A 26731-nucleotide genomic window follows, 5' to 3' on the forward strand; every position below is an offset into this window, starting at 1 on the left:
TGATATCCGCCTTCAAACCCTCCACAAACTGCCTCAACTTCTCTGGTGGACTATCTGAAATCAGAGGCACAAAGTGACAGCCCCTCTCGAACTGTCTCACATACTCAACCACTGTCTTGTCCCCCTGACGGAGACTCATAAACTCACGGATCATGCGACTGCGCACATCCTCAGTGAAGTACTTGGCGTAGAAGATACGCCTAAACTCTGCCCATGTCAGTGTAGGAAGGTGAACTCCTCTGGCAGCACCCTTCCACCAAAGCGCTGCGTCACCCCGCAGCATGTACGTCGCACAGTTCACCCTGTCGGTGTCTGTGATCCCCATATAAGCAAAGATGGACTCCAGAGAGCGAATCCATCCCTCAGCCACCAAAGGATCGGTGGTACCAACAAACTCCTTGGGTCCCTTCTTCTGGAACCTCTCAGCAACGTCCTCCTTATGAGACAACCTAGGACGAGTAGCCTGCTGCTCTAACATTGCAGTAATCCCTGCCATCATATTCGCATTGGCCTGCTCCAATGCTGCTAGAGGGTTCTGCGGAGGTGGAGGTGGAGGTGTAGGTGGAGATCCCCCACGTCTGTTCATCGGTCTAGGAGGCATTCTGCACCACCACATATTTCTTTACGTAAATCGCCATGCATAACTAAGTTGTTTAAAATTAATGCTAACTTAAATTCTAAAAATTAAATCATGCTATAAACACTTAAAACTTACAGACCGGTAGCGTGGATTTCTGAGCTCGCATAGCAGTAATGACCCCTCCAAGAACCGTGCTCTGATACCAACTGAAACGACCCTAACTCTATAATTAATAAATAAATATGCGGAAATTTTTTTTTTTATATACTTACTAAATAAAATATGTGCGTATATGCCCATACATATATGCACAGAATAAAAAGATTTAAAAATAAATAAATAAATAAATAACTTAAATAAAAATGCATTCCTTAAATAAAATAAATATCTGAGTCAAACATTTAATTAAAAAAATACTGCATAAGAAAAATGATGTAAATTTTGCATGCACTGAAAATATTCAAATAAAATATTCAAAACTCACAACCACTGAAAAATAATATAAAATATGTAACATACTGACATAATCAAAAACATGCATGTGACTCAGACATCTATCACGGTCACGGGGTCACTGCATGTCCGCTCATAGGTCCTCGCCGCCGGTAGGAGCTACATCCTCCTCTACGAACTCACCTGCACCATACCAGTGTAGTGAGCCTAGAGGCCCAACATGCTAACATAACAAGGGTTTAAAATAATTTAAAACAATTAAATATTAATACATAACATATACATGAATGAGCATGCTTAAAAATATCATGGCATAAACATAACTTAAATTAACTTAAATAACATAGACATACATAATACATAACATTGTTGAGCAAGGTAATTTTCTAACATCGCATGGTTGTATCCGTAGTGTAACCTTAAATCATACATTAAATACTGATCAGCGTGGAAACCAACGTACGTGGCGATGACGAATCACCTCTTAAATTGGCAGTAAACTGCCCTTCAATAGTTCACATATGGGGACGAATCCCCCTTAAATTGTCACACTACTTCAACTTCCAACATAAAATATTTTATTATTGCTCAACCTTAAACATTTAATTATGCATAAAATTATTTCATGAATGCATGTACTTAAATAAAATTGTGTGTCCTTCATATATATTTAATTTAATTTCTTACTAACATATAAATATTAAAATAACTTCAATGCATAAAAATAATTAAATATATAATCAGGACACATGCAAATTTCTCATGGATGGTCCTGGACTGCTGGCCCTAACACTCAAGCCCAATTACTTAAATCTGGCCCAATAACATACTTAAGCCCAATAAAATTGTTCTAAGCCCAATTAAAATAATTTAAAGCCCATAAAACATTCTAGGCCCAATAACAACTTAAACTGGCCCAATGGGCCCAAAAGCCCAAAGACTGGCTCAATAACTTTTATGGGCTCAAAAGCCCATAAAATTAATGGACTAACTTAATTAAAATTTTAAAAGCCCAAATAATTTAGAGTCCAAATAATTTTATTTCTAATTAATTGGCCCAAAAACCAATTAATTCATAAAATACTTTAAAAATAAAAAGACTCGAGCCCGGCCCACCGAACCCGGACCCGGACCAACTTAACCCGACCCACTACCCTACTGACCCGACCCGGACCACCACTGAAACCCTAGAACCCGACGCCCTATCTCTTCTCGGCTGCGGCCGTGAGCAGCAGCCACTCCGTGGCTGCTGCCGGCCTGCTCCGGCCGCCCCTGGCCGGAGCGCCACCGCCCAGACGTAGCCCACGTCTGGGCGGACCTGACCTGACCTGACCCAGCCCCAGCCCCCATGCAGCCTGGACCATCGAACCCGAAGCCCTTTTTCCCGAAACCCTAGACTGCACCTTCCTCGGCCGAACTGCTCTTCCAAGGTTCTAGGCTTGTTTGGCTCGAGCCACTCGAGCCATTCCAGCCTAGACCTCTTCTACACCACCTACTGGACCTGACCAGCAGCTAATACCGATCCAAGAGTGATAAAAACGTGAGATGAATGAACCACGAATACATAAGCTTCAACCCACAAAAATCAAATCGTTTTTCTGAAAATTATTTGAAAGAATCTGATGCATACACATCCACACTAATACTCACTGATATAGTACGAAATTTTTGAGAAAGAAACATGTCTTTCACCGTAGAAATCGATTGAGCACGTACGTAGAACGTTTCCGGGACGACGAACGACCAACTTGGAGCTTGAACAACCAAGGCTATGGGATTTTTCTTGTGGGAAGCCGATGAAGATGATGAATGGAGGGGAGGGAGGCGGCTGATGGCTTTTGGTCGATGGGTTTGGGGTAGATTAGGTTAGAGTTTTTAATTTAATTAAAATAGGTTTTTAGGAAATTAAATATATTAATAAGGATTTTAATATATAAAATACATAACTAAAAAAATCTAATTAAGAAAAGAAATCTGATAAATATCTTAGATATATTAAAATCTCGAAATATCAATTTAATGGAATTTTAAAAATACTAAAAAGTCAATATTTTGGCTTATTTTGAATAAAAAATGGACTCCTAAAATTATATAAAATTAAATACTAAAAATTTTGAGATAATAAAACTCAAAATAATATTTTAGGGCTCTAAAAAGGCTCATGAAATTAATTGGCTAGAAAGTTGTCATCTCGTCCGTCCACGGTCCCGTCTACGCGATAAAATAATTAAAATACTAAAAATCATAAAAATCACTAATTATGGGTTAAATGCTTAAAAATAAATTAAATCATGCACAAATAATTCACATAATTATTTAACCCATAAATCTAAAATTTAAATAATTAAATATCCTAATTATGCATGCGGATTTACGTATTTAAAATACCGGGTGTTACAATCGGACCCTTTGAGATATTGGACAGAGTAGGGGCACTTGCTTATTGGGTGGCCTTGCCGCCTAACCTTGAAGGAGTCAATAATGTCTTCCACGTGTCGATGTTGAGGAAGTACATCTCAAATTCGTCTCATGTGCTCAGCTTGGAGCCTCTTCAGTTATCTCCTCACATGACGTATGAGGAGAGGCCCATCCGGATTTTGGATAGACAGGAGAGGAGACTCCGTAACAAGTCGATTCCAATGATCAAGGTGAGATGACAGAATCATTCGGATGAAGAGGCCACTTGGGAGGCAGAGGCAGATATCAGAGCTCGCTATCCGGAACTATTTGGTAAGTCTTGAATTTCGAGGACGAAATTTCATATTAGGGAGGGAGGAACTGTGACGCCTAAAATTTCCATAATTTGAATTTTATGCCAAAAATCTGTTTTAATATTTATAATTTTAATTTTCAGTATTAATTTTCTAAAAAAATATGTTTCCCGCGCATTTGAGCTTATTTTTAAATTTTTGTGAAAATTTACTTATTTTTAAAAAAATTTCGGACCAGTAAAATCCAAATTTAATATTTTTAAATTAGAACCTGGAACTTGTATTTTATTTATTGTCAATTAAATTCCTAACTTTTAGTTCCTACGTTTAATTAGCATTTTTAGAGTTTTGTAGTATTTTCCCTTCTATTTATTTAGCCCTTAGAAAATCCCAATTTAAAATATACAACCCTAGCTTCTAATTTATACAGACGCACACACTATCGTCTAAACACACACACACCGCACGAACAGGGAATGAAATCCCCTTCTCTTCTCCTTATTCGATCCGCCAGCCTTCTTCACGAGAGCTTCCATTTTTTTTCCTCTTCAAGTAAATCGATCCTAGGATAGTTGGTGACGATGCTCGATTTTAGCTTTCTTCCAGCTCTTCTTCCCCAGCCTTGCGATTGGCCGCAGCTCACAAATCTGCTTCCATCGGTTTTCTTTGCCTATTCTAGATAGGCAAGATTATGGTTTCATTGCTCACCTAGTATATTATTTATGTGTGTTTTGATTGGTGATAGGTTTTGTGCATTTCATTTTTTTGAAAATATGTATGAATGCGTGCCCCTGTATTTTCTTCAAATCATGGCATGAAGCTTTTTGGTTGTTTATTGTTTGGAAACTGATTTAATAATGTTAAAGGTTGAGGAATGGTTGATTTTGAAGCATTTGAAAGGTAATGCAATGGAAAGTTGCTTATGTTCGAAATTTTTCCAGTTTTCTTGACAAGTTATTTTCGAAAATTGATGTTATTGATGATGATGATTGGTTGGTGATGTAGGAGCTACCATGGGTGATACGTAGTTCACATGGTAGCGTTAGAAGGGATGAATTTGGAATGCGGTATTGGCTTGGAGGTTTCGAACTAGCCAGTTAACTTAGGGACTCGGTTTGAGGATGGCTGGGAATGCCGTCGAGCTTTGTTTTGGTGAGTTTGTGGGGCTGGTTTAGTGGTGTGAATGGGTCTAATGCACTGGTTATGGTCCTAGTTCTTTGGTTTGGGAGATGGGAGTCAACTCGCTAAGGTTTTCATTGGACAGGTAACTAAGTCATGGGCAGAATTGGAGGTTGTGCGGGTGCTGTCCGGGAATGAGCACTTATAACAGGGTTAGAGTCTGGATTTAGTGAAGGGATCGGGGTTGGTGGTACTTAGGGAAACGACTTTTCGAACGGAATTCAACTTGGTTGAGTTTTCCCTAGCCTTTTTTTCCTTATGTACCTCCATTATTTTTTAATTAAAAAACCTACTTTATCATAAATTTGGTGACTTTATAGTATTGATTTTTTTATTATTATTAAAAAATTTTATTTAAAATTATTTTTCTTATGTATCATATAGACAATATATGAGTATTAAATATTATTAATGAAGAAGATATTTAAAAAATAATATGCAAAACAATTTTTTTTATATCAAATATTAATTTTAGTGAACTTGTATTGTAATGATGATTCTTGTTAATGGCGTACTTTGTTTGGGTGTAATTTTTTTTTTTTTAATGTTAACTAGAGGATATATTCTGAAATAAAAAGTAAAAACGAAAACTTAATTTTAAATTTTAATTATTAGATAGTTTATCACAAAATTTAATTAAATTTTACTGAAAGAAATGGTGAAAAATTATCGATATTTTGTATACCGTATTAAAACTTGGGACAAAATACAAACAATACTAAATATACTAATAATTATTTTTGTTATTGTATCCTTTTTTATATTTAAATAATATTAAAGTTTACGATCAAACGTGAATTTTTATCCACTAATAGATAATAGATTATAGATAGATAAAATCGTAAATTTAGATATTTGGAAAAAAAAATTTAAATGTTTATTAGCAATTATAACAGTTTTATTTGTTCTAAACCTTTAATACTTATCTTTTCTTTTCTGCAAGAGTAATATTTTCCTACCCCTTCTAATACCCACGTCTCAAGGAACCTGCATCACGTTTCTCATTCAGCGACTAAAAGAAGTCTTTCTCTTAATTTACTCCATTCTCAGATATTCCCAGCCCTTTCACTCCGGGCTCTTGATTCCAAATCTTATCACCCAATCTTTTCACGTCGGGCTCTCGGATCCTAATCAATCATGAAATTTTACTCCAATGTAGGGTTGGTTGTTCTTCTGTAAAATTCATGTTTGGCATTGAGCTTAATTCGTTCTTGCGGTGCATATGCTCTTAGTAACATTTATTCAGTGTTGCAATCATTTTTAGTTATAGGATTTTCAGATCCTGTTTCCGATCCAGTAGCCGCAAAATGACAGAAACACCAGTGACTAAGAAATCCAGGTCTTCTTCAAACAATCTAAAGCACTCCATTTGTCCACCAACTCCACAAATCTCAACCACCACCGCTCTCCGTCGCTCCCTTCGCCTCACCTCCGCAACTCCAGAAAAGTTCCCACATTCGACTCCCAAGAATCGCCTGAATTCCCACCTTAACTCACCCACCACCATTTCATTAGCCCCCGCATCGCCACAACTCACTGAATCCAAGAGAAAAAGAAAAATCGAAAACGAACAAAATGAGGGTCTCGAGACAAAAAGGGCCTCGAGGAATCTAGACAAAAATGCCCGTCATGGGAGTGGCAGAACAAAGAAAAGGGTGTACTATAAAAATGTTGTTTATGATGGAGGCCAGTTTTCAGCAGGGGACGATGTTTATTTGAAGAGGAGAGAAGACACAGCCTCCGATGTTGAGGATCCGCTGATGGAGGAATGTAGGGTGTGCTTCAAGCCTGCTGGTAAGAAAATTATGATTGAATGCGACGATTGCTTGAATGGGTATCACTTGAGGTGCTTGAAACCGCCATTGAAGGAGGTTCCAGAGGGAAGTTGGATTTGTAATTATTGCGAGGCGAGAAAATCAGGGAAAATGGTAGAGTTCCCGGAGCCGCCTAAGGGGAAGAAGAGGGCTAGGACTGCAAGGGAAAAGTTAATTTCCAGCGATTTGTGGGCTGCTCATGTTGAAAGGTACGTACCATTGGTTTATTTTTTTTATCAACTGTAAAATATGAAAATTTACTTGCTAATTGTATTCATTTGTGATGTTTGGGGGTTGAGTAGTTTGTGGAAAGATGTGGACGGTAATTATTGGTTCCGGGCACGGTGGTATGTTATTCCAGAAGAGACATCTGCGGGAAGACAACCTCATAATTTGAGGAGGGAGCTCTATTTGACTAATGATTTTGCTGATGTTGAGGTGATATATTCTGTTTTGATTTTATGTTTTAAGATTCTTTTGACTCGGTTAGAGCTTACAGATGCTCTTCTTGAGGACCTACACCTACGTATTTGAACTCACATCCCACATTATCTGTTGATTCGGGAAGCAAGATGTATCATATGTATGAACTCTGGGAGGTTATGAACCTATTGGGTTCTTAGTATATGTATACACATCTTTGAGTGCTACTGAGGATGTGGATATTCATTTCCGAGATTCTAATTTCTGAAAGAGATAGCTCTCTCATTTTCTTTACACAACAATGTTTTGTAGATGGAATCTATCATAAGACACTGCTTTGTTATGAATCCAAAAGAATTTTCCAAGGCCGACAATGAGGGGGATGATGTGTTTTTGTGTGAATACGAGTACAACATTCACTGGCATAGTTTCAAGCGCATTGCTGAGATTGACAGCAATGAAGATGTAAGTTATAGATGGCTTCCGACCAAAAAGACTTGCATTTCTGGGAATTAATATACTTTCATCCTTCTGGCAGGATGGTGGAGGAGTTGACAGTGATGATGATTGGAATTCTTGTGATGATTCTGACTCTGACACCGAAGAAGACACGGAATATGACAATGATAACAGACATTGTTTATTGCCCGGACCATCTCCCGCTCGTCCTTTAGCTGCGGTATAGTGATTTTAGCTTTGTTGACACCCGAGTCTTAACAAGAGTTTAGCAGGAAATACAAGATTGTAATTTGCAATACTATTGCAGAACTCACGAAAAGGACGGATATTTGGCCTGCAAAAGATAGGGACAAAGACAATACCAGAACATGCTCGGTGTCGCAAACAGACTGATCTTGAAAGGGCAAAAGCAACGCTTCTACTTGCAACATTGCCCAAGTCTCTCCCTTGTAGGGACAAGTATGTATTGTTAAGATAAGGTTGCTAAATCTGTAAAAGTAATTATCTTACATCATGTTCTTTATGCAGGGAAATGGATGAGATAACGGCATTTATTAAAGAGGGCATATGTGATGAGCACTGCCTGGGAAGATGCCTCTATGTTCATGGTGTTCCTGGAACCGGCAAGGTAAAATATATGGATGATACTACGAGTCTACAACTCAGACATCAGTTAAACCCACATATATTCATCTTTGCACTTTTGTTGTGAAGTCAATCTGGCTTATCTTTTGTCTGCAAACTTCAGACAATGAGCGTACTTGCTGTGATGAGGAATATAAGGTCCGAAGTTGATGCAGGAAGCATTAGACCTTACTGCTTTGTGGAGATAAATGGTCTCAAATTGACTTCACCAGAAAGTGTATATAGTGTAAGAACGACCGATTATTTTTTTAGTAGGTTCCAAATTTATCATGCTTCTCCACAAGTCATTTTAATGCAATTATTTTCAGGTAATATACGAGGGACTGAGTGGGCATAAAGTTGGTTGGAAAAAGGCTCTCAATTTCTTGACTGAACGCTTTTCATGGGAAAACAAATGTGGGAAGGAAGATTCAAAACCTTGTGTTCTTCTCATAGATGAGCTTGATCTTCTAGTAACCAGAAATCAATCGGTAGGCTGTGCATATTAGGGTCAAAAGCTTCTTCGTTTTCTTCTAAAACGATTCTTTATGAAAACAATATTTAAATCTGCAAATTTTACCTCACAGGTTCTATACAATATTCTTGATTGGCCTACCAAGCCAAATTCCAAATTGATTGTGATAGGTACGAAATTCTTGTCGTCGCCAAACAAATGAAGTTTATTTGATGACCAGGTGTTTGATTATTTTTGTTATCCTATTAATTCAGGGATAGCAAACACTATGGATCTTCCAGAGAAGTTGCTTCCTCGTATCTCTAGTCGAATGGGCATACAAAGGCTTTGCTTTGGTCCATATAACTACCTGCAGCTTCAGGAAATAATATCCAGCCGTTTAAAAGGAATTGATGCTTTTGAAGAACATGCAATTGAATTTGCTTCAAGAAAGGTGGGTGCAACTATCGACCATTTTATCTATTGCTTTTCAGTCTGCCGCACGGCTAATATGAGCATTGAGGTGATATACTTGTATGATTATTTTTAATTTAAGGTGGCAGCTGTTTCTGGAGATGCTCGTCGTGCATTGGAGATTTGTCGGAGAGCTGCAGAAATTGCTGATTATCATGCTAAAAGCTTGCCACTTTCCAACTCAAACACTGCAGGTAAGGCACTAAGGCTTTTAGGCAACATATCCTCTGGTTCTATTCGTTCTCACATCCTGTAACATCATATAACTACTGAATTTGTACTAAAAAATATCTCTGCAAATTTTTTGGTTTAGAAATGCAATCCCTTTTACTAATTCTTCCTTTCTGCTTAGTACCTCCAAATTGCAGTGTTACTGCAATGCATACTGGATGTTTAGTAGGATTCAGTTGGCATTGCCAATTCATCATTCTCCATGATATAGAGTTGACTACAACTTTTTTTTTTATTTTGTTTCATAAAGATGTAACACTAAAAAATATCCCGTTTGGCTTGTTTTTCTTGGAAAGTGAATGTAGGTATGCAAGATGTCGAAGCAGCCATAAAAGAGATGTTCCAGGCTCCTCATATTCAAGTGAGTGAGAGAATCCTCTTTTACAATGACGATATCCTTGACTAACCACCGAACGAACAAATTTGTACTGTACTTAAAAGGATCATTCTTCTGCCTTGACGTTTCCCGATTATTGTACTAATTTTGTTTTTTTGCCGTCAGGTGATAAGAAGTTGTTGTAAATTGAGTAAAATCTTTTGGCTGCTATGGTACATGAACTCTATAAAACAGGGATGGGTGAAACAACCTTTGAAAAGGTTATTTTCTTGAGCTATCTATCTTACTAAATTCATGTACACCCATATGCAGTATGCCTGTAGCTGATATTGTTTGTGTAATGTACTCTGGACTAGCTCAGAAAGCTTATTATGGATGCTTTAGTTATTTTTGAATCTCGTAATTGATCTTCAGATCCTGATGGCAGTATCACTTGAGTCTGATTACTTTCAGATCATTTATGCTTTATTCTTCATTACTTCCGTCAAATTACTCAAATTTCTTGTTCTCACTTTTGTCCGTGGGTATGTTGAAAGTCTCTTTTTCATCCGCACAGTTGACAGTGACAGTCTCGTGTTTCTGCTCAAACAACGGAGAACTGTTTCCAGGATACGACACTCTCCTGAAAGTCGGGTTCGTTCTTCTACTAGTCTTGCAGTCTGTTGACATTTAAAGGCCTTTTTTCATGTGCTGCCAAAATGACTGATGCTGGCTCTTAATTGTCCATTCAGTACATTTTTTGTGCTATTGAATTGCTCACAAATAACAAGGATGATTACCAACTGATTGTCTGAATTGATGTCAAATGATCAGATGCAAGCTTGGTGAGTGCAGAATACTGTTGTGTGAATCTGGTGCAAAGCACAAATTGCAGAAATTGCAACTCAACTATCCTAGGTGAGTTCAAATTTAGAATAAGAGTTATTATGTTGTATAGAAATAAATACATACATAAGCTTATGAAATGCATTGATTTTGTATCACCTCTCACTGCTTCCCTGATATATTATGGCAGCGATGATGTCACTTTCGCGCTCAAAGACAGCAAGGACTTGCCTTGGTTGGCCAAGTATCTCTAATAGTATACGATCAATAGGAGATCCAATCCATTATTTATTCGTGTTTCATTTCCCTTTAAAGGACTTGTGGCATGTGAACTTCACATGTGGGATGAGATCCATTTTGAACTTTTACTTCTTGGAGAGATTGTTGGAAGATACGTGTTTCTGTGACATTTTTGTTATGGATGCCTTCTGATTATCTGTTTCTTTTTTAATTGGTTCGATTTTGAAGGGCATATAAGGTTAGACGAATTAGATATGAAAATCAAAAAAAAAAAAATTCATTGAAAGTTCCATATTTCGAGTTCATTACAGAGCAGACATCCATAATCAACAGAGCACATTGAAGATTTGCACCTGGCTTTAAGTAAATGACAATCGTGCCCATTTCCTCCCTGCTGGCAAAAATGTTTCCGTAACACCCATATAATTGATTCGATAGTTCACCGAGATCGGAACTCTTGATGCTAATTTCACCTACGATTTTCTGCGACGAACAAAAACAAGTGCCATATCTTTTTATCCAACGAATTCTATACTTATGGTAACGGCGAGAAGGTCCTCTGCCACATTGGCCTTCCCAAAATGGCGCTTCCATGAACAGCAAGGTAAGCAGCATTTAACCTATGACAAGTTGATTACATTAAGCCAAATCGACTACCCGGTACCATTGATCAACATCCTGTTGAACTCAAGAAAAAATGCAAAGTATGGGGGAAACATTACTTGTCAACATTTGGTGTAGCCAAGGGATCATAAATCTCCTCTCTATGTTCGGTAGGTGGAACAGCACCAGATAAAACTGCCATGTCTTGAGACCCTTCCATCTATTAGAGCATTGAGAGGGGTCAAAACAACAAAAAAGGTAAACTGAATGATATATCCAATGCAAGAGAACAGGAATAATAATATTCTTCACTTTTCGGTGATTCTTGAAAGTGATCCGGAGAAAATAAATAAAGACAAACTGGAATTGTTATAAAAACTTCCGAATTTAATTAGGTCATGCAAAAATATCGTTACCTTAAAAAAATTTTCCTACCACACCTCAACTTCTAATCCGATTGCATTGTAATGCTACTGTGGCATACAGCGATACATATATATAGAACTTCTAGACTGTTACTTTATTATGATAGGGAACCATCTCAATCGCAAAGACATATATCATAAGCTAAGCATTAAAAGAATGACAGAAGAGAGAGAAATATACCTGTTGAGGATGTTGCACATATCCAGCATATGCACCGTATGAATAGGCTGAAGGATCCTGCGTGGCTCCCAAAGCATATGGATCATATCCTTGCCCATAAGCATAATAAGCACTCCACTGATTTGGATCTGCAGATTGACCCCAGACACCAGTAACATCCTACAGCGTATGACAACAATTGTTACAGGTATTGCTAACAAGGTTTTTGCCTTGTTTTCTCAATTTAAATTTAGTATCTACATCAGTAGGCACATATTAGCAATTGCCAACACAAGGTTTGAGATACCTGCTGCTTTGCTGTTGGACTCCTTCCCCAGGAAAGACGGACGACTTGTTGACCAATCACAGCACCTTGCATGCTCTGGATTGATTCTTCTGCAGATGTCCTATGCAATGAAACAAGATGCTGTAATAACTTGTAATTTGAAAAAAAGTCGGACAATTGAAGAAGTTAACCTCATCCACACTGAGAACATTGCTGTATTCATGGCTCATGCAAAGACAGAGACAAAACTGCCGCAAAAGCGAATTTTTGAGACATGAATATACCCCTGCCATAACTAGAGGTGAATACACACAGATAATAGCTTTATAAGCCAAAGCTCACCTTGCTGTGAACTGCACGAAACCACAACCTTTGGATGCTGGTATTTTGACATAGACAATTTCCCCAAATTGCAAAAATATTTGCCTCAGTTCTTCTTCTGATACATTATGGTCCAAATTACCCACAAAAACCTGCAATTAACAAGAATATTAAGAGAGGAAATATATCTACATTACAATGTATAATATTTAACTTACGGTAGTGTTATTGATATCGTTGTCCACTGGATGTGTCTGAACTGGTGCGGAATACATTGGTGCTGGATATATCGCTGCCAGAAAAAAAACAAAACAAAATTTCAAGATCTAGGAAGTTGAAGTAGCAAACCATCGAAGAAAGAAACCAATTAATCGGTTGCTGATGCAGCGTTTGAGAAGCAATCATACTCCTATACGAGTTTAGCCCGAGGTCATTGAAAGCAAAATTCTATTGCATAATGAAGGTGCTCCCAAAAGAGTCGAATAAAACATGTAACCATAACTCATTAAAAAAAAATCAACAGAGTCAAAAACTTGTAAGGTCAATTCATAATGCATAGAAAAGAAAGTTCACCTTTGGCTGCAACATACTGCTGTGGAACAGCAGCAGTTGTTTTCTTGGGTGTAGCTGCACTAATTCGCATAGGCCTGGTTGAGCAATAGATACCATTCATCTCAACCATCGCTCGATTCCTCTCCACTTCATCAGCAAACTTAACAAAACCATATCCCTTAGAACGCCCAGTGTTTGGATCTGTCACGACCTTGGCTCCTCTAACTGACGGATAACTAACTCGGAAAGTCTCCTGCAGCAGATAGTCTGTAACATCTGGTGCTAAATCCCCAACAAAAATAGAGTGTTCAGGGCCTCCATCAATACGCTTTTCTCCTACACCAAATGATGCCCAATTCAATCTAAAAGTTAGCTCGGTCCCGGGAATCTGGATCCCGTGAAAAGATTGCAGAACCCTTTCTGCCACTTGATGAGATGTAAACTCCACGAAACCATAACCCTCGGGCTGACCTGTGATTTTGTTTCGAATTACTTTTATTGAAAGGACCTGCATGGAATGACAACAGACTCATTAATCTCTAGTAAACTAGAAACAACAAATATATCACCAGATAACTTTCTCTAATCATCGTATGAATATCCACAAAATTAACTGAAAGCATATTGAAAAAACCATCAAGAACACACAAACTTACAGCTAGTAGAGTGTACACAAGGTAACCAAGTTGAACCACCTGATGGATCGAATAGACATTCAAATAACTAATTTCGCAGTTATTAACCTTACCTGCTTAACAAAACAGAAAGAAAACGTTCACTACACACAACTACACGTAAACAATGGTCTGTTTCTTACTGTCCTTAGGAAGTAAAAACCAAAAGCGATTTTCAAAAAATTCTAAATCAATTGAGGGAAATGCATATCATCAGTTCTACCCAGGCACAAACTTCCAGAATATAAAATTCAAACACTTAAAGAAAAAGTCGAAAAATTGCCACTTATTCTGTATGTAAATCAACATATATGTGCTTATAAGTGTAGGTACCTCGCTGGTGTGGGCAAACCAGCCGCGTAGATAGGATTCGTCGGCCCAGTAAGGCAAATCCCCAATCCAAAGGGTGCGGACTTCTTCCAGTGTGGCTGGTTGGTGATACGGTACCGTTTGCACGCTCATTTCTTCTTCTTCATCTTCTTCTTCACGATTATGATGCTCTCGCTTTGCAGGTCGAGGGTTTTGGATTTGTTTTGCTTTCCCGGGAAAAATTGCCAATAGCTCTATAAAGTCCACTTATTCCACTTTTACTCCCGTCAATAAATTTTATTTTATTTTATTTTATTCACTTTTCGTCCTATATATTTTCAAACGTGAAATGGGTAAAATCTAAAACAAAACAAATTACAATATTAATATTTTCGATTTATCAAAGAAAAGGGGGTGATTGAAAGTTATAATGCAACAATCGTGTATTAACAAGTTTTATGGGTAAAACTGTAAATATTCAAATTTTGTCTTATGTTTTTTATAAAAGTGGCGCACAAATTATCAGCTCAACTCTATCTCTTCTCCCCACCCTCTTCGATTCGCAAAGAAATTTGAGGTCAAAAAATGTCGATTCCAAAGTACTCAGGTTTGAAAATGGCTACACTTCTGTTGTTGATTTTGGACAAAGATTAGGCAAAAATTTTCCTTTCTAATTTTAATCGAACAAAGGCCTTGCTGGCAATTGGTTTACTTACGCATGCAAGGATTGAAGGTAAATGAATTTTTTAGTTGTGAAGTTGAAATTCATAATGAGAAACTCATTCAATATTTATCCAAAGAGTTGGATTAGATGTCAATTTCTATTGTTTGAAAGCATTAATAGCTAGCATGAAGGGAAAGAGAGGAATACTACTCCAGCTTATAAATTAATTAATTATAAAAGTACTGATCTTGACTACTGGCTTCCACCTCCCCCTTCCCATCTCCATGCACTTTCTTACGGGATAATTCATAAATATATCATTATAGTTTCATTATCGTTCCAATTATATCCCTTTTCTTTGTCATGAACCAAAATTATCCTTTATTAATTAAAATATTTCTCGAATATGTCCTTAAAACTAAATAATGTCTATTTTGCCCTTTCTTACCCTTTTTTATGAAATTATGCTTAAGTCCATCATGCTTCCGTAAGTAAATTAAGACAAATAACCTCTTTGACCAGAATGTTGCCGGGTTATATCCATCGGGGTTTACAGGTTGTTCCTCACAACCTAACCACGAGATCGCAACCTATGGTTCCTGTCGTAGATTTCTTCGGCAGCACCTAGCACAACCTTATTTCGTTTCCTACCTTAAGACGTACAGTAATAAACTTGATTTTTAAAATGAAATCAACATGATAGGGGAGAACTTAAGAAATTTATTCAGACAACATATTATTACATAAATCAACCTTTTGAAAATGAGGAGATAACTTGTTTAGCTACTCATAATAGTTTTTTTTCTTGAAATACATAAAACTGGAAAACTTATTACAAACTTAGAAAGAGAAATATTACAATGCTTTTATTTTTAAGAAAACTAAAGGGAATGATCGATGTCTTCAGCTTCCTTGAGAGCCTATATTTATAGCTGTATTTTCACCCGTTTCACCGAGAAACTTCAGGGAATCTTACAGTTGTCTTGTCTTTTTATGCCATTATTGATGACATCTTTTACTAGTGGAGGAGTCACATGCTTGACCTTTTCTTTTGGATTTAATCTCATCACATGCCTTCTTTATTGTTGTCGGGGGATATTTTGCTTTTGCAGTGGGCCCCTGGGAAAACGTGTTTTTGGTGATCCCTGTCCACCTTTGCTTGTCTCGAAAAAATCTTTTCGATCCGTTCGGGTTCTGAAGGTTTTTCCAAACTCTGGTTCCTTCTGGTTTGGACATTCCGGGCAGATATTTTCTGACCATATTCCGATATGAGCCATGTTACAAAATTTTCGGCGAGTTTCTTTACTCCCTGACAATTTGTTATTCCACAAAAAGTTCCTCTTCTTTTCGAAGAGTTCTTCCGCAAAAACCGTAGTTTTTCCTGTCATTGTATTTAACAGGAACGCACCATTCACATAATTTTGATAAATTTTGAATGGAAACTTGACCTTGTCCATCTCGGTGAGACAGACCCAAATACCCCATGCCCTTCTGGTTGAGATTTCATTTTTTCCGAAAGTAGACACCAATGGTATTTCTTTTGATATAAGATCCTTGATAAATCTTTGATTATTCATATCAGGTCTCCTCAGGTTGATGAAATCAAAGGACTCATGAGATCCTTTCCCTGTTGGTTCTGGAGCTGCACTGAAAAAGTATAATTCGAGCACATCTCCTCTGGACAAATGATCATTATTCTCCCATGTCTCTTGGATTGCTTCCTGGATCCATTTTGGTAATTGAGATATCTCCGGGAAGCCTGGTGAAGTTGTATAAACTGAGGCTAAAGCCCCGAATTCATACCATAGTTTTACATCCTTAGGGTTGACGTTGTTTTTTAGTCAAACCCTTGGATATATTTCTGCAACATCAACCCTGCAAGTGGTCGGGTTAACTTAACTCCTTGTACTTAATTTCTCCCACCTTTGTTGGAAACCTGGAATGAAGAGATGGCAGCTGGATTAGTATCAATCTTAGATTTGCACTTGTCTGTGTTGGGCCTGAGATTGATCTCTTCCTCTTTTATCCCAGAGGCAGAGGGTTGACTTGATGAGTTTTCTTCATCAACTGTTGCTTCATTTAAATAATCAAAAGCTGATGATAGATTAAACTTGTTTCTTGAGTATTAGAATCCTCAACATCTTATTTTACAGCCAGTGGCTGTATTTCTTGTTTTTGAGAAACTAGTGATTTCTCTGTGGCACACATAATTGGCCCTTGAATAGCAGCCCATAATTGAGTTTGAGCTTACAAACATCCTGTGATACGATTAGATACTTTAATCCTATCAGCTTGTTGTAACCTGCCTGCCATATCAGCGTTTATGGCGAGCTGGTTGAACTCGGTTTGAAGCAACCAAGGTGTTCTCGGAGATGCCTCTGCATTTTCATGATGGAATTCACCTCACTGCCTTCCATCTCTTGTTAAGAAATCTGCAAGAATATTTTCATGAGATTTAATAATAACAATATCAAAAATATAATTTTGACATAATGTTTGCCATCTTAATAACCTAGATTTCTCTGGTTTTGATTCAACCTTATTTCTTATGAAAGCTTTTACCTGTGTGTTATTAACCTTTAAGGTGAATTTTTTAGCAAGTAAAAATAATGGTCATTTTTCAAAAGCCTTTTTAACTGCATAAAATTCATTTTAATTGATATGCCATCTGATACCCTCATATTCTGTAAAAAGACCACTACAGTATCTGCAAGGTACTTCACCATTTGGAGTGAGCATAGTAAGAATTGCTGCCCACCAATCATCGCTGGCATCTGTGAATAATACCAGATCATCTTCATCTACCGGTATGGCCATTTTTGGGAGATTCTTACATATCTCCTTTAATTAGTTAACCCTTTTTGTGTGTTCTTCTGTCCATATGAATCTTGCCTCATTTTTTAATAAAGGACTGAACACCTTCTTGTATATTGCTAGGTTGTTTATGAACATTCCTGCAAAATTAACTACTTCCAGAAAACTTTGGAGTTGTTTTACATCTTTGAGTTTTTTTGAAAAATTTTGTACATTTTCCACAATGTGAGGTTGTAGAATTATTCCAGATTCATCAATCTCAATACCAAAGAATTCAATTTTCCTTGTTGCAACGACTGCTTTCTTTTCAGATAAAACCAGTCCTTCTTGTTTACAAATTTTTGAGAAAATATCTAAATGCTTAATATGTTCATCTATATTTTTTGATGCTATAATAATATCATCAATATAAACAAACATGAAGTTGAAATAATCCTTAAAAAGATTATCCATCTTTCTTTGAAAAATTTGGGGTGCATTAGCCAATCCCATAAGCATAACTTCCCAAATATAGTGTCCTTATGGTGTAGAGAAGGCTGTAAATTTTTTACTGCCTTCTTCCATCCAAATCTAGTAAAACAAACTTACAATCAAACTTTGAGAACACTTTAGCATTTCGTACACAGCTAATTAGAAGTTCTCTACTGGGTATAAAGTACCCATCAAACTCCAAGATTTTATTAATACCTTGATAGTTAATAACTAGCCTGGGTTTTCCTCTTTTTATTTCACCATGATTTCTAACCAGGAAACCTGGGCTGCTATATGGTGAAACTCCTTCTTTGATTAGACCAAGGTTCAAATGTTCTTTGATAATCATTCTCATATCCCTTTGATCTGTTATGTTCATTGGGATAGGCTTATATCTAACGAAATCATACTCTTTTCCTTCCTTTAGAGTAAGGCTAACTTTGAGTTGATTTCTATCCCACCACGCCAAAGGATGCTCGTTATAACTTTCTTTGAGCTTCTTTTTGACATCTTCTAGGGAGACCTTGTTTTCTAACTCTATATCTCTATAATTTAGAGTTACCTTGAGAAAATCCATATCCTATGTTTGGAGTTCTTGTTCTGTTGTTATTTTTAACATAGTTTCTCCAAACCTTCTTGAATCTTTTATTTTTGGGTGAACAAGTTGTCCTTTATCACCACGCTGGCTGCAAAATATTATCGGTAATTGTCGATGAAATGCAACCTTGAGTCTTTGAACGATGATTTTATAATCACAAATTATAGTAAACATAAGTCGTTTTGACTCGTTATCTTGTGTATACTTCTTAAACATTTGTAAGAAGTTATTTCCTAATAGGATATCAGCTCCTGTGTCATGGAAATAGATTGATGGTGTTTTAACCTTGTACCAAAGTGTTTATCCTGCTCCTCCCATGAGGATTTCTGTTTGTTTTATTCATTTACAAAGAATTAAAATTCTTCGAGATAAATCTCGTCCAGCAATTTTTGGCAAGTCTTCTTCACATTCTTGGGGGAAAGACTCCTCTTTTTGTTGTACAAATTCCTACTTCTGAATCAATATAAGCTGCAAAGTATTCAACCTTATATTGTTCGTACAACATTCCAATTGGAATGTATATGGAGAAAGGACTTGTTGTCATTTAAAAGGATTGCTAAATGGTCCTGCCATTTTTAGTAGACTACATTGTAACTCAGTAATCCTCTTAAGACTGTTAATCCTTGTTGTCTCTAATGCTTTAGTAGGTAGAGTATGGTTACTCTGTTTTACTTCTTCAATTAGATCTATTAAATCATGTTCATGATTTACTAACTTCAATAGTTACTTCTTTCTCTGTTTGTGAGCAGAGTTATCGAATCTAATCAAGGGGTTGTCCCTTATCCAATTCTCTTGGTTTGCCATCTCGTAGAATTCTTATTGAATTCTCCAAGTATTTTCTTTTGCCATAAAATCTATTCCTTTTTCAAGTGATTCCATGGTTTATGATCTTCTAGGAATTCTAAGCCAAGAATTAGTTGATCTGCATCTTTTCCCGGAATTCCACAAATTTGAACTTCCAATTCACCAATATTTATCAATCCTTGGTAAGTTCCTTTTATCTGTTGTTCTAAATAGTAAATCAAGTTACAAGGGAATTGATTCCTATGGCTTGTAATTTTGAATACTATTTTGACTTTTTTTCAACCTTCTGGAGATCTAAGTTTTCCTATTACCGAAAACTCTATTTCTTCTGGTTGAACTTCTTGAATTGGAAATTTTTCCCATTTTTGGCTTGTAATTTTGTTATCTTGAAAAGATAACTTTTGGGTTCTATTTTAAAATCTCTGTATAAAACCGATTTATCTTGAATCTGAATATCTGTTTCTTGTATTATAGGAAACTCGATTTTTTTTGGATAAATCGCTTGAGAAACTTTTCCAAAGATTTTTGTAATTCTAATGAATAATTTCGAATGGTGAGTATTAGAAAGAATATATGAAATTTGATATGTAATAGAATATGGTCTATTACCTTCTTTCATTAATCATTTTTCCTTAAAGTTTTGATGCAACGTCAAGGCTCGACTAAAGTCTCTGTCAGCTAAATTGTAGGATATTATTGGATAAATAACTCCTACAATTTTCTCTGCACATAAATTACTCGAGATAGTTCCCAGCACCGCATCCTGAATATTCCCCATTCTTTTATCGCATACTACAATATCTATGGGTGAATCTATTCCTTCCTTGAAAGTAGCTTTGATCATGATCTGGATTGATCCAATATGAATCCAAGACATTGTCTTTGCTACTTCAGTTTTTAATTTCTGTAATTCCTCTCTTATTTATTCAAATGAAATTAACTGCATTTCAATTTGATTACTGGTTAACTCTTCCATTTCCCTTCTGGATACCTTATAAATTAAATTATGTTATCTTTGTCTAAGCCCCAGGTTTCCCAAGACTCTTTCTACTTGTCCTGCTGAAAATCCTTGATACTTTTGTAAATTGGGATTTTCTCTCATAATTCTTTGGACCATATTATGAGATATTGTAGTTTGACTAAAAAAACCTTGCCAAACTTTCATGTGTTTTGTGTCAAAACACTTCTTCCTTAGTATGATTCTGATTCTGATTCGGATTCATCATCAGATCCTTTTTGACTGGAAAGTATTTCTTCCTCGTATATACTTTCGTCTGAGGAGATGTCCTCAAACTGATATTGTGACGCCTAGAATCCAATCTACTAAATCGCATGAATTAATTTAATAAATATTGGGATTATTATTTTTAAGTTCAATTGATTTAAATTCTGTATGTGAATTATGTGTTAATAAATATTTTTAATATTTATTCAAATGATTTTATTTTACTAACTATTTAATTAATATTTTTAATTGTTTAAGTTTATCTGTCCAAATGATTTTATTGCGCAATTTAAATTGTTTTAAATATTTTAAAGGTTTAAGCTTGCATATTTAAATGATTTTAATTGTTTAGTTTATTCATTTAAATGATTTTAACTGTTTAGCTTATTTATTTAAAATACTTTTGATTGTCCAACTTATTTATTTTAAATAACTTAAGTTTAGCGGTTAGTTATTTTAAATTAATTTAATTGTCTAGCGTATTTATTTTAAATGCTTTTAACTATCCAAGTCGTTTTAAATATTTTTATACCGCTTGTGTATTTATTTAAATTAATTTTAAACGTTCGTCTGGTTGTTTAAATTATTTTAATCGCTCTGCAATTATATAAAATTGTTGGAGAACGCGCGATCAGATCAATTAGGATTGATACCCCGTGCAGCGGAAGTTTAAAAATTTTATATGGAACGATTCCATAATGGGTATCAACCTTACGATTAAATTGTGTGTGTAAAAATTAAATAACGATTATAAAATTTTTACCTTTAATCTCGAATCGAGATTTTGGACACCAACAGATTTCTCTGCTCTTGTTGTATATCCCTGGAACTGATAGATGAACTGTTTCTTCAATCAGGATCCACGAACGGATATTTAATCCCTCTGATAGATTGCACTAGAAAATCTATCAGAAGTTTCTACGAAGAGATTAACGAATTTCATCCGTTAAACCAGACTGCAATTCAAAAATTCACAGACTGGATTTTACTGAGCAGAGGGGAGAGAGGGTCGGCCACTTCAGATAGAAAAATAGGGTTTTTTCGAAAATTGTGACCTGTTGTGTCTAATTTCTGTTACTGCAATAACTTATTTTAATGTAGGCCACTAACAGCTTAGGGCCCATTAGTCATAAGTTCAAGCCCGACAAGCAAAGCCCGCATATTCAGAAATTAATATAAAATTCATCGTGACTCCGATTGATAAACCGATTTCACCAATGTGCACAGAAACCATTTCTGCACCTTTTAAAGTCAAGATAAATTTTTCTGAATTCGAATTCAGTGGTTTCCAAAAATGTCCATCCCTATGTCATTTTAGGAAATCTTACTCCTCTACTCATAATTAAGAAGTCCAACTTCTTTGTTCATTAAATTTAACTCTTTAAATTTAACTATCTCAACGGGGATTAAAAATCCATTACTCTGTGTGACCCTCAATGGTTCAGGGATACAGCTAGCTTGGGCTCACAACTCCTTGTGACTCGGAACAACAATTTCCGACTTGCCCATCGAATCATGGTAAGAGCGCCTAGCAACATCGCCCCATGATTCCCTAGGTATCACTGATAGTGCCTACAAGAACCAATAGATTTTGGTTAGCGTACAGTACGGTCCCTTCATCCATATATCCCGATCGAATCAACAACCATTGGTATATCGAGAGTCGTTCGAGATTCGATAACTATGCAATACATCTTGAAGATCAAATAGTGACATCGCATGTGCTACTAAGAAACCATTTCTTAAACCACATCATGTACTCTGGCCAGAGATTCGTCACACTAATATCTCCTCAGATCGCATAGGATATCCACACTCGCAAGTATTTGGTGAATCCTTGACAACAAAGCATCGACTCCTATATGTGTTGTAACTGTACCCAATCCCGACACCTGATGACCCCAATAGAGTCGGTAAACGAGTCAAAGCACAGTACTAGCATATAGAGTCTCAATGATGTTTCAAGTAATAAGGACTAATGGTGTACAACCAAAACCGCGGACTTTATCCACTCGATAAGTGATAACCACTTGGAAAGTCCGGATAGGGTAGTTCGATCATTCATCGTATGAATATCCATTTGCATGCTTTGAACATCTCTATGTTCCCTACCAATGAAACGTGGTACTCTGCATCGCAAATGCTAGTCTCAAACTCGAGCGATCCTTATCCTTATTATCGGACGGCTCAATCGACTAGGAACAGTTTAGAATATACAGTGACTATAGGATGTGTTTCATGATAGACATCCCCATGTTCTACCACATCTTACATACACTATAGTAGATTCAAGGTCTTTTATCAAAACAAAAATAGTATATCATAATATAACAATATGAAGAAAGATAAAGTCATTGCCATTAATAAAAGTGTAAATTATATTAAACAAAAGATTGTTTATACAAAGAGTCATCAAAGCCCTTAGCCACAATTTGGCTCACCGGGCACCCACTCTTTCAATAATACTCCATTTATTACCGTGACATCAAAATATTTAAAGTGTTGATTTTAATTCCTAATATAGTGCCTAAAATTCTTTTTAATAATTATGATTTTAATTGCTTGATTTTAATTGCTTAATTTTCCTTTAAAGTTTAAGTGCTCAAATATTTTAATTCTTTATTATGAAATTTTTGAGACAATGACTCCCGGTTTCGACGCTTGGCCATGGTGGATTTAGGCGGTAAAATTTCAAGAATTTCTATCTTTAAAAGTTTAATAGGGAGTAAGAGGAAAATTTAGGAGGGAATTCAAAATTTAGAAATTTCCGGGTATCCGAAATCATTTTCCTTAAGTATTGCAATATTGGGCTTATTCTTTGACTTTTTCAAAAATTAAAATTTTTCATAAACCCATATTAGTAAAACCCAATTTAATAATTTTGATTAGGGGTTTATAAACTTAGGAATTTTATTAGAGTAAGTTAGTAGGAAAAAAATTGTACTATAAGTTGTACTTTTAAAAGCACACACACATCTAACGTTTAATTACTTACACCTATACATATACACACTTGTACACCCCACACACACCTTTTATAACACAATTTTATTGCAAACCCTAGCCCCAAAATTTGTCTAGGAGCCGACCCCTCTCCCTCTTTCCCTCATTTCTTTTCCCCCCATCGGCTATTCCCCCCCTTCAAGCCCTAGCCGCCGCCGCCGCCATCCACCGCCGCTACCATCGCCGGAGGACCTCCAAGGGAGGTGTAGCTTGATATTAGTTCGAAGTGTAACATCCCAATTTCTCAATCGAAACGTTACTCGAACATACTTACTTAAAGATTTGGTAAAAATAAACAAACTTTGCCGGAAGCATCATCTTAATTTATTTAAAATAAGCGTATAAAATGTGCACAAAAATAAAAATAGCATCATCTAAAAATATTTGCCAAAGACATGGCATCAACTTAAAAAAAATTACAAACTTGTTGCCCCGTCTCATGCAAAAAAAAAAGTTTAAAACATCTTCCATTCTAAAGCATATCACACTCATGGGGCGATGCATTGCCCGTTGGACCAACCCCTACCCCTTGCCTTATTTTTCATGTCCGCCCACATAATCATCAATAAAAAAGCATCCGCTATGCATCATTACCTACACCATTTGCAAGTATAGTGAGTTGAAAGACTCAGCAAAGAACATGCAGAAAAGGATTTTCTAAACTTTAAAAAGGAAAACATTAACTTAAACTCCCATGCAATAAACATAACTTTAATATAGCCAAATCATAAAAAATATTTGGGGAGATGACGTATGAGTTAGTGTGGTAACCGTTCATATACGAGCCATTCGGATGTTTACCAATAGATCAACAAGCAAATTGCATTACGCCCGTAAACTTCAATTCATTGGATAGCCGCTTCGGAAGCTCAACCCGAAGTGCCCATACCCCTTATAACCATCCCCGGAGTCCATGTTTTGGATAGCCGCTCCGGAGCTCATTCCGAAGTGCATACCCCAATTTAATCACCACAAAACGCATAAATAATCAAAAAATAAATTCCATGCATCATAACATTCATCTTATCATGTCATTTCATCAATCTCCGTACATTCTCATAAAGTTTCTTTCTCGTGATGCTACATGCATAAAATCCGCCAAAACATTTCCATGAGAAAATTAACTTTCATGAGATAAATCACATAATCATACAATACAAATAACTTGACTGATCTATCCACGGTGAGGCATTCCATCCCGTTTCGGACCTTGAAAACTTTCACATTCTTCATGAACATTTTAAAAAGAATCAAAATACCTTAAAATATAAAAATCATGATTTATTTGGACTCAAAAACTCGTAAAATGGGGGAGTGGGAATTTCGAGCCTGTGGCGCGGGCGCGCTACCCCTGTAGCGCGGGCGCGCGCAGCAACTAGCGCGCGCACAACCATCGCGGGCGCGCCTCCAGCTCGAAAAAGTGTGGTGCGCTCGGAGCGGGCGCGCTGCTTGGCAGCGCGGTTGCACCGTCGGCGACTCCCTGTTTTCGCGAGAAAACTGAATCGTATTCTGCACGTTATCAAAACCCCATTGCTTAGGGATCGATTTTTCCATCAAAAATACCATTCAAACAAACATCACAATTTCAAAATAACTTGTACCAATAAGCTCAAACATTCAAAGATTTTGAGGTCAAAAAACCTTCATAACTTACTTTTATCCAAAAATCAGATATAATGCATTCAAAATCTTTCAAAACACCATAAACCTGAACCGAACACAATCAGGGAAAGCTTCACGTATCACACTCAAGCAACAAACTCATAAAATTTTCAGGAAAACATATTGGGGGGGGGGGGGGGGGGGGGGGGGGGGGGGGGGGGGGGGGCATAGATCATCAATCAAACACCGAGGTTTTTTACCTAAAGAAAAAATACATATATTCTTGAATGGGTTTAAAAAACAGTAAAAACTTGCCTGGATCGTCTGATTGGGATTAACCTGTACTGCTGAACGATCTAGCCTTGAGAAGCCTGAAGAAAACCCTAGCTTGGAGATCGCAGTGTATGAGAGAGATTTTGAGAAAGAAGAGCAGTCGATCCAAATGAGAGTTCAGAAAACTTCTGAACGCTTTTCTTCCGAGTGACAAATGGGCTCCAACACGGCCCCATGAGGTATACATAAAATTCATTTTAAATTTTTAAGCTCTCTCAATAAAATACATCTGCATCAACTAACTTTTCTTAAAATATTTATTCTTAACTCGTTTCAAGGCTAAGGCTCGTTCCCATGTCCCAAAATTAAACCCAACCGAACAACTTTTAAAAAATATAAATAACACATAATTCACATAACGAATTAATAAGTAAAAATAACATGCATTAAATCATATCATTAAATCAAATAATCGTGATTAAGCTAGTGGACTTTTTGGACCATACAACTCTAACCCTCCTTAAATGAATTTCGACCTCCAAAGTCGACTTACCAAACAGTTTAGGATAGCGTGCTCGCATAACTTGTTAAGGTTTCCCAAGTAGCTTCTTCAACCAACTAGTAGCTCCATAAGACTTTCACCATTGGTAATCTCTCTGTTTCTCAACCTATGACATTGTCTGTCCAAGATTTGAACAGGCATCACCTCGTAGGACAAGTCTGACGTCCATTTCACTGGCTCATGTCAGATAACATGAGACGGAATTTTGCCACATACTTCCTTAGTATAGAGATATGGAAGACATTGTGGACACCCCCCAAGTTGGGAGGTAGTGCTATACTCGGAAACCGAGTGCTCTGTGGCTCTCTGAGGTTGTGTCTGTGTTTTTTCTAGGCGTGCTTCAAAAGGGACCTATATAACTTGGACTCAATTTACTCTTTTTTCCAAATCTCATAACACCTTCCATGGTGAATACCTTTAAAAAATAACATGGTCAACCTACTTCAAACTCCAAATCTCTATGTCGCTGGTCGGCGTAACTTTTTCTGTCGACTTTGAAGCTGTCAAACATTCTGTCTCTGATCTTAGCTATTACATCCACCCGTTTGAGTCACTATATCTGGTCCACAACCAGCTCTCTC

General features: G+C 36.6%; 2 protein-coding genes and 1 non-coding gene across 3 annotated transcripts; 2 read left to right on the plus strand and 1 right to left on the minus strand.

Moving 5' to 3' along the window:
• The first annotated feature begins 4177 nt into the window (after nucleotides 1–4177).
• On the plus strand, nucleotides 4178–10999 carry LOC140892272 (origin of replication complex subunit 1-like). The gene is given in 17 exon segments (XM_073301114.1): nucleotides 4178–6946; nucleotides 7040–7175; nucleotides 7473–7625; nucleotides 7699–7839; nucleotides 7927–8078; nucleotides 8148–8247; nucleotides 8368–8490; nucleotides 8573–8734; nucleotides 8831–8888; nucleotides 8973–9151; nucleotides 9254–9365; nucleotides 9708–9763; nucleotides 9905–9938; nucleotides 9941–9999; nucleotides 10296–10372; nucleotides 10553–10636; nucleotides 10755–10999. Coding segments are annotated over 17 exon segments (2406 nt in total). The 5' UTR covers nucleotides 4178–6230; the 3' UTR covers nucleotides 10819–10999.
• LOC140893672 (small nucleolar RNA snoR28) lies at nucleotides 7533–7610 on the plus strand. Its single transcript, XR_012153264.1, has one exon. It is a non-coding gene; the product is annotated as a small nucleolar RNA snoR28 (small nucleolar RNA).
• An 89-nt stretch (nucleotides 11000–11088) lies between the features above and the next one.
• Nucleotides 11089–14396, minus strand: LOC140892273 (polyadenylate-binding protein RBP47B'-like). Its single transcript, XM_073301115.1, has 8 exons — nucleotides 14159–14396; nucleotides 13173–13659; nucleotides 12818–12891; nucleotides 12621–12751; nucleotides 12300–12399; nucleotides 12014–12172; nucleotides 11527–11627; nucleotides 11089–11424 (listed from the first exon to the last, which is right to left on the minus strand). Exons 1-8 carry the CDS (start codon nucleotides 14285–14287, stop codon nucleotides 11340–11342), a joined length of 1266 nt encoding a protein of 421 aa, XP_073157216.1. The 5' UTR covers nucleotides 14288–14396; the 3' UTR covers nucleotides 11089–11339.
• Nucleotides 14397–26731: the final 12335 nt, after the last annotated feature.

Source organism: Henckelia pumila, chromosome 3, assembly GCF_033568475.1.
Source record: "Henckelia pumila isolate YLH828 chromosome 3, ASM3356847v2, whole genome shotgun sequence".
In the NCBI taxonomy this organism is placed as follows: domain Eukaryota; kingdom Viridiplantae; phylum Streptophyta; class Magnoliopsida; order Lamiales; family Gesneriaceae; genus Henckelia; species Henckelia pumila.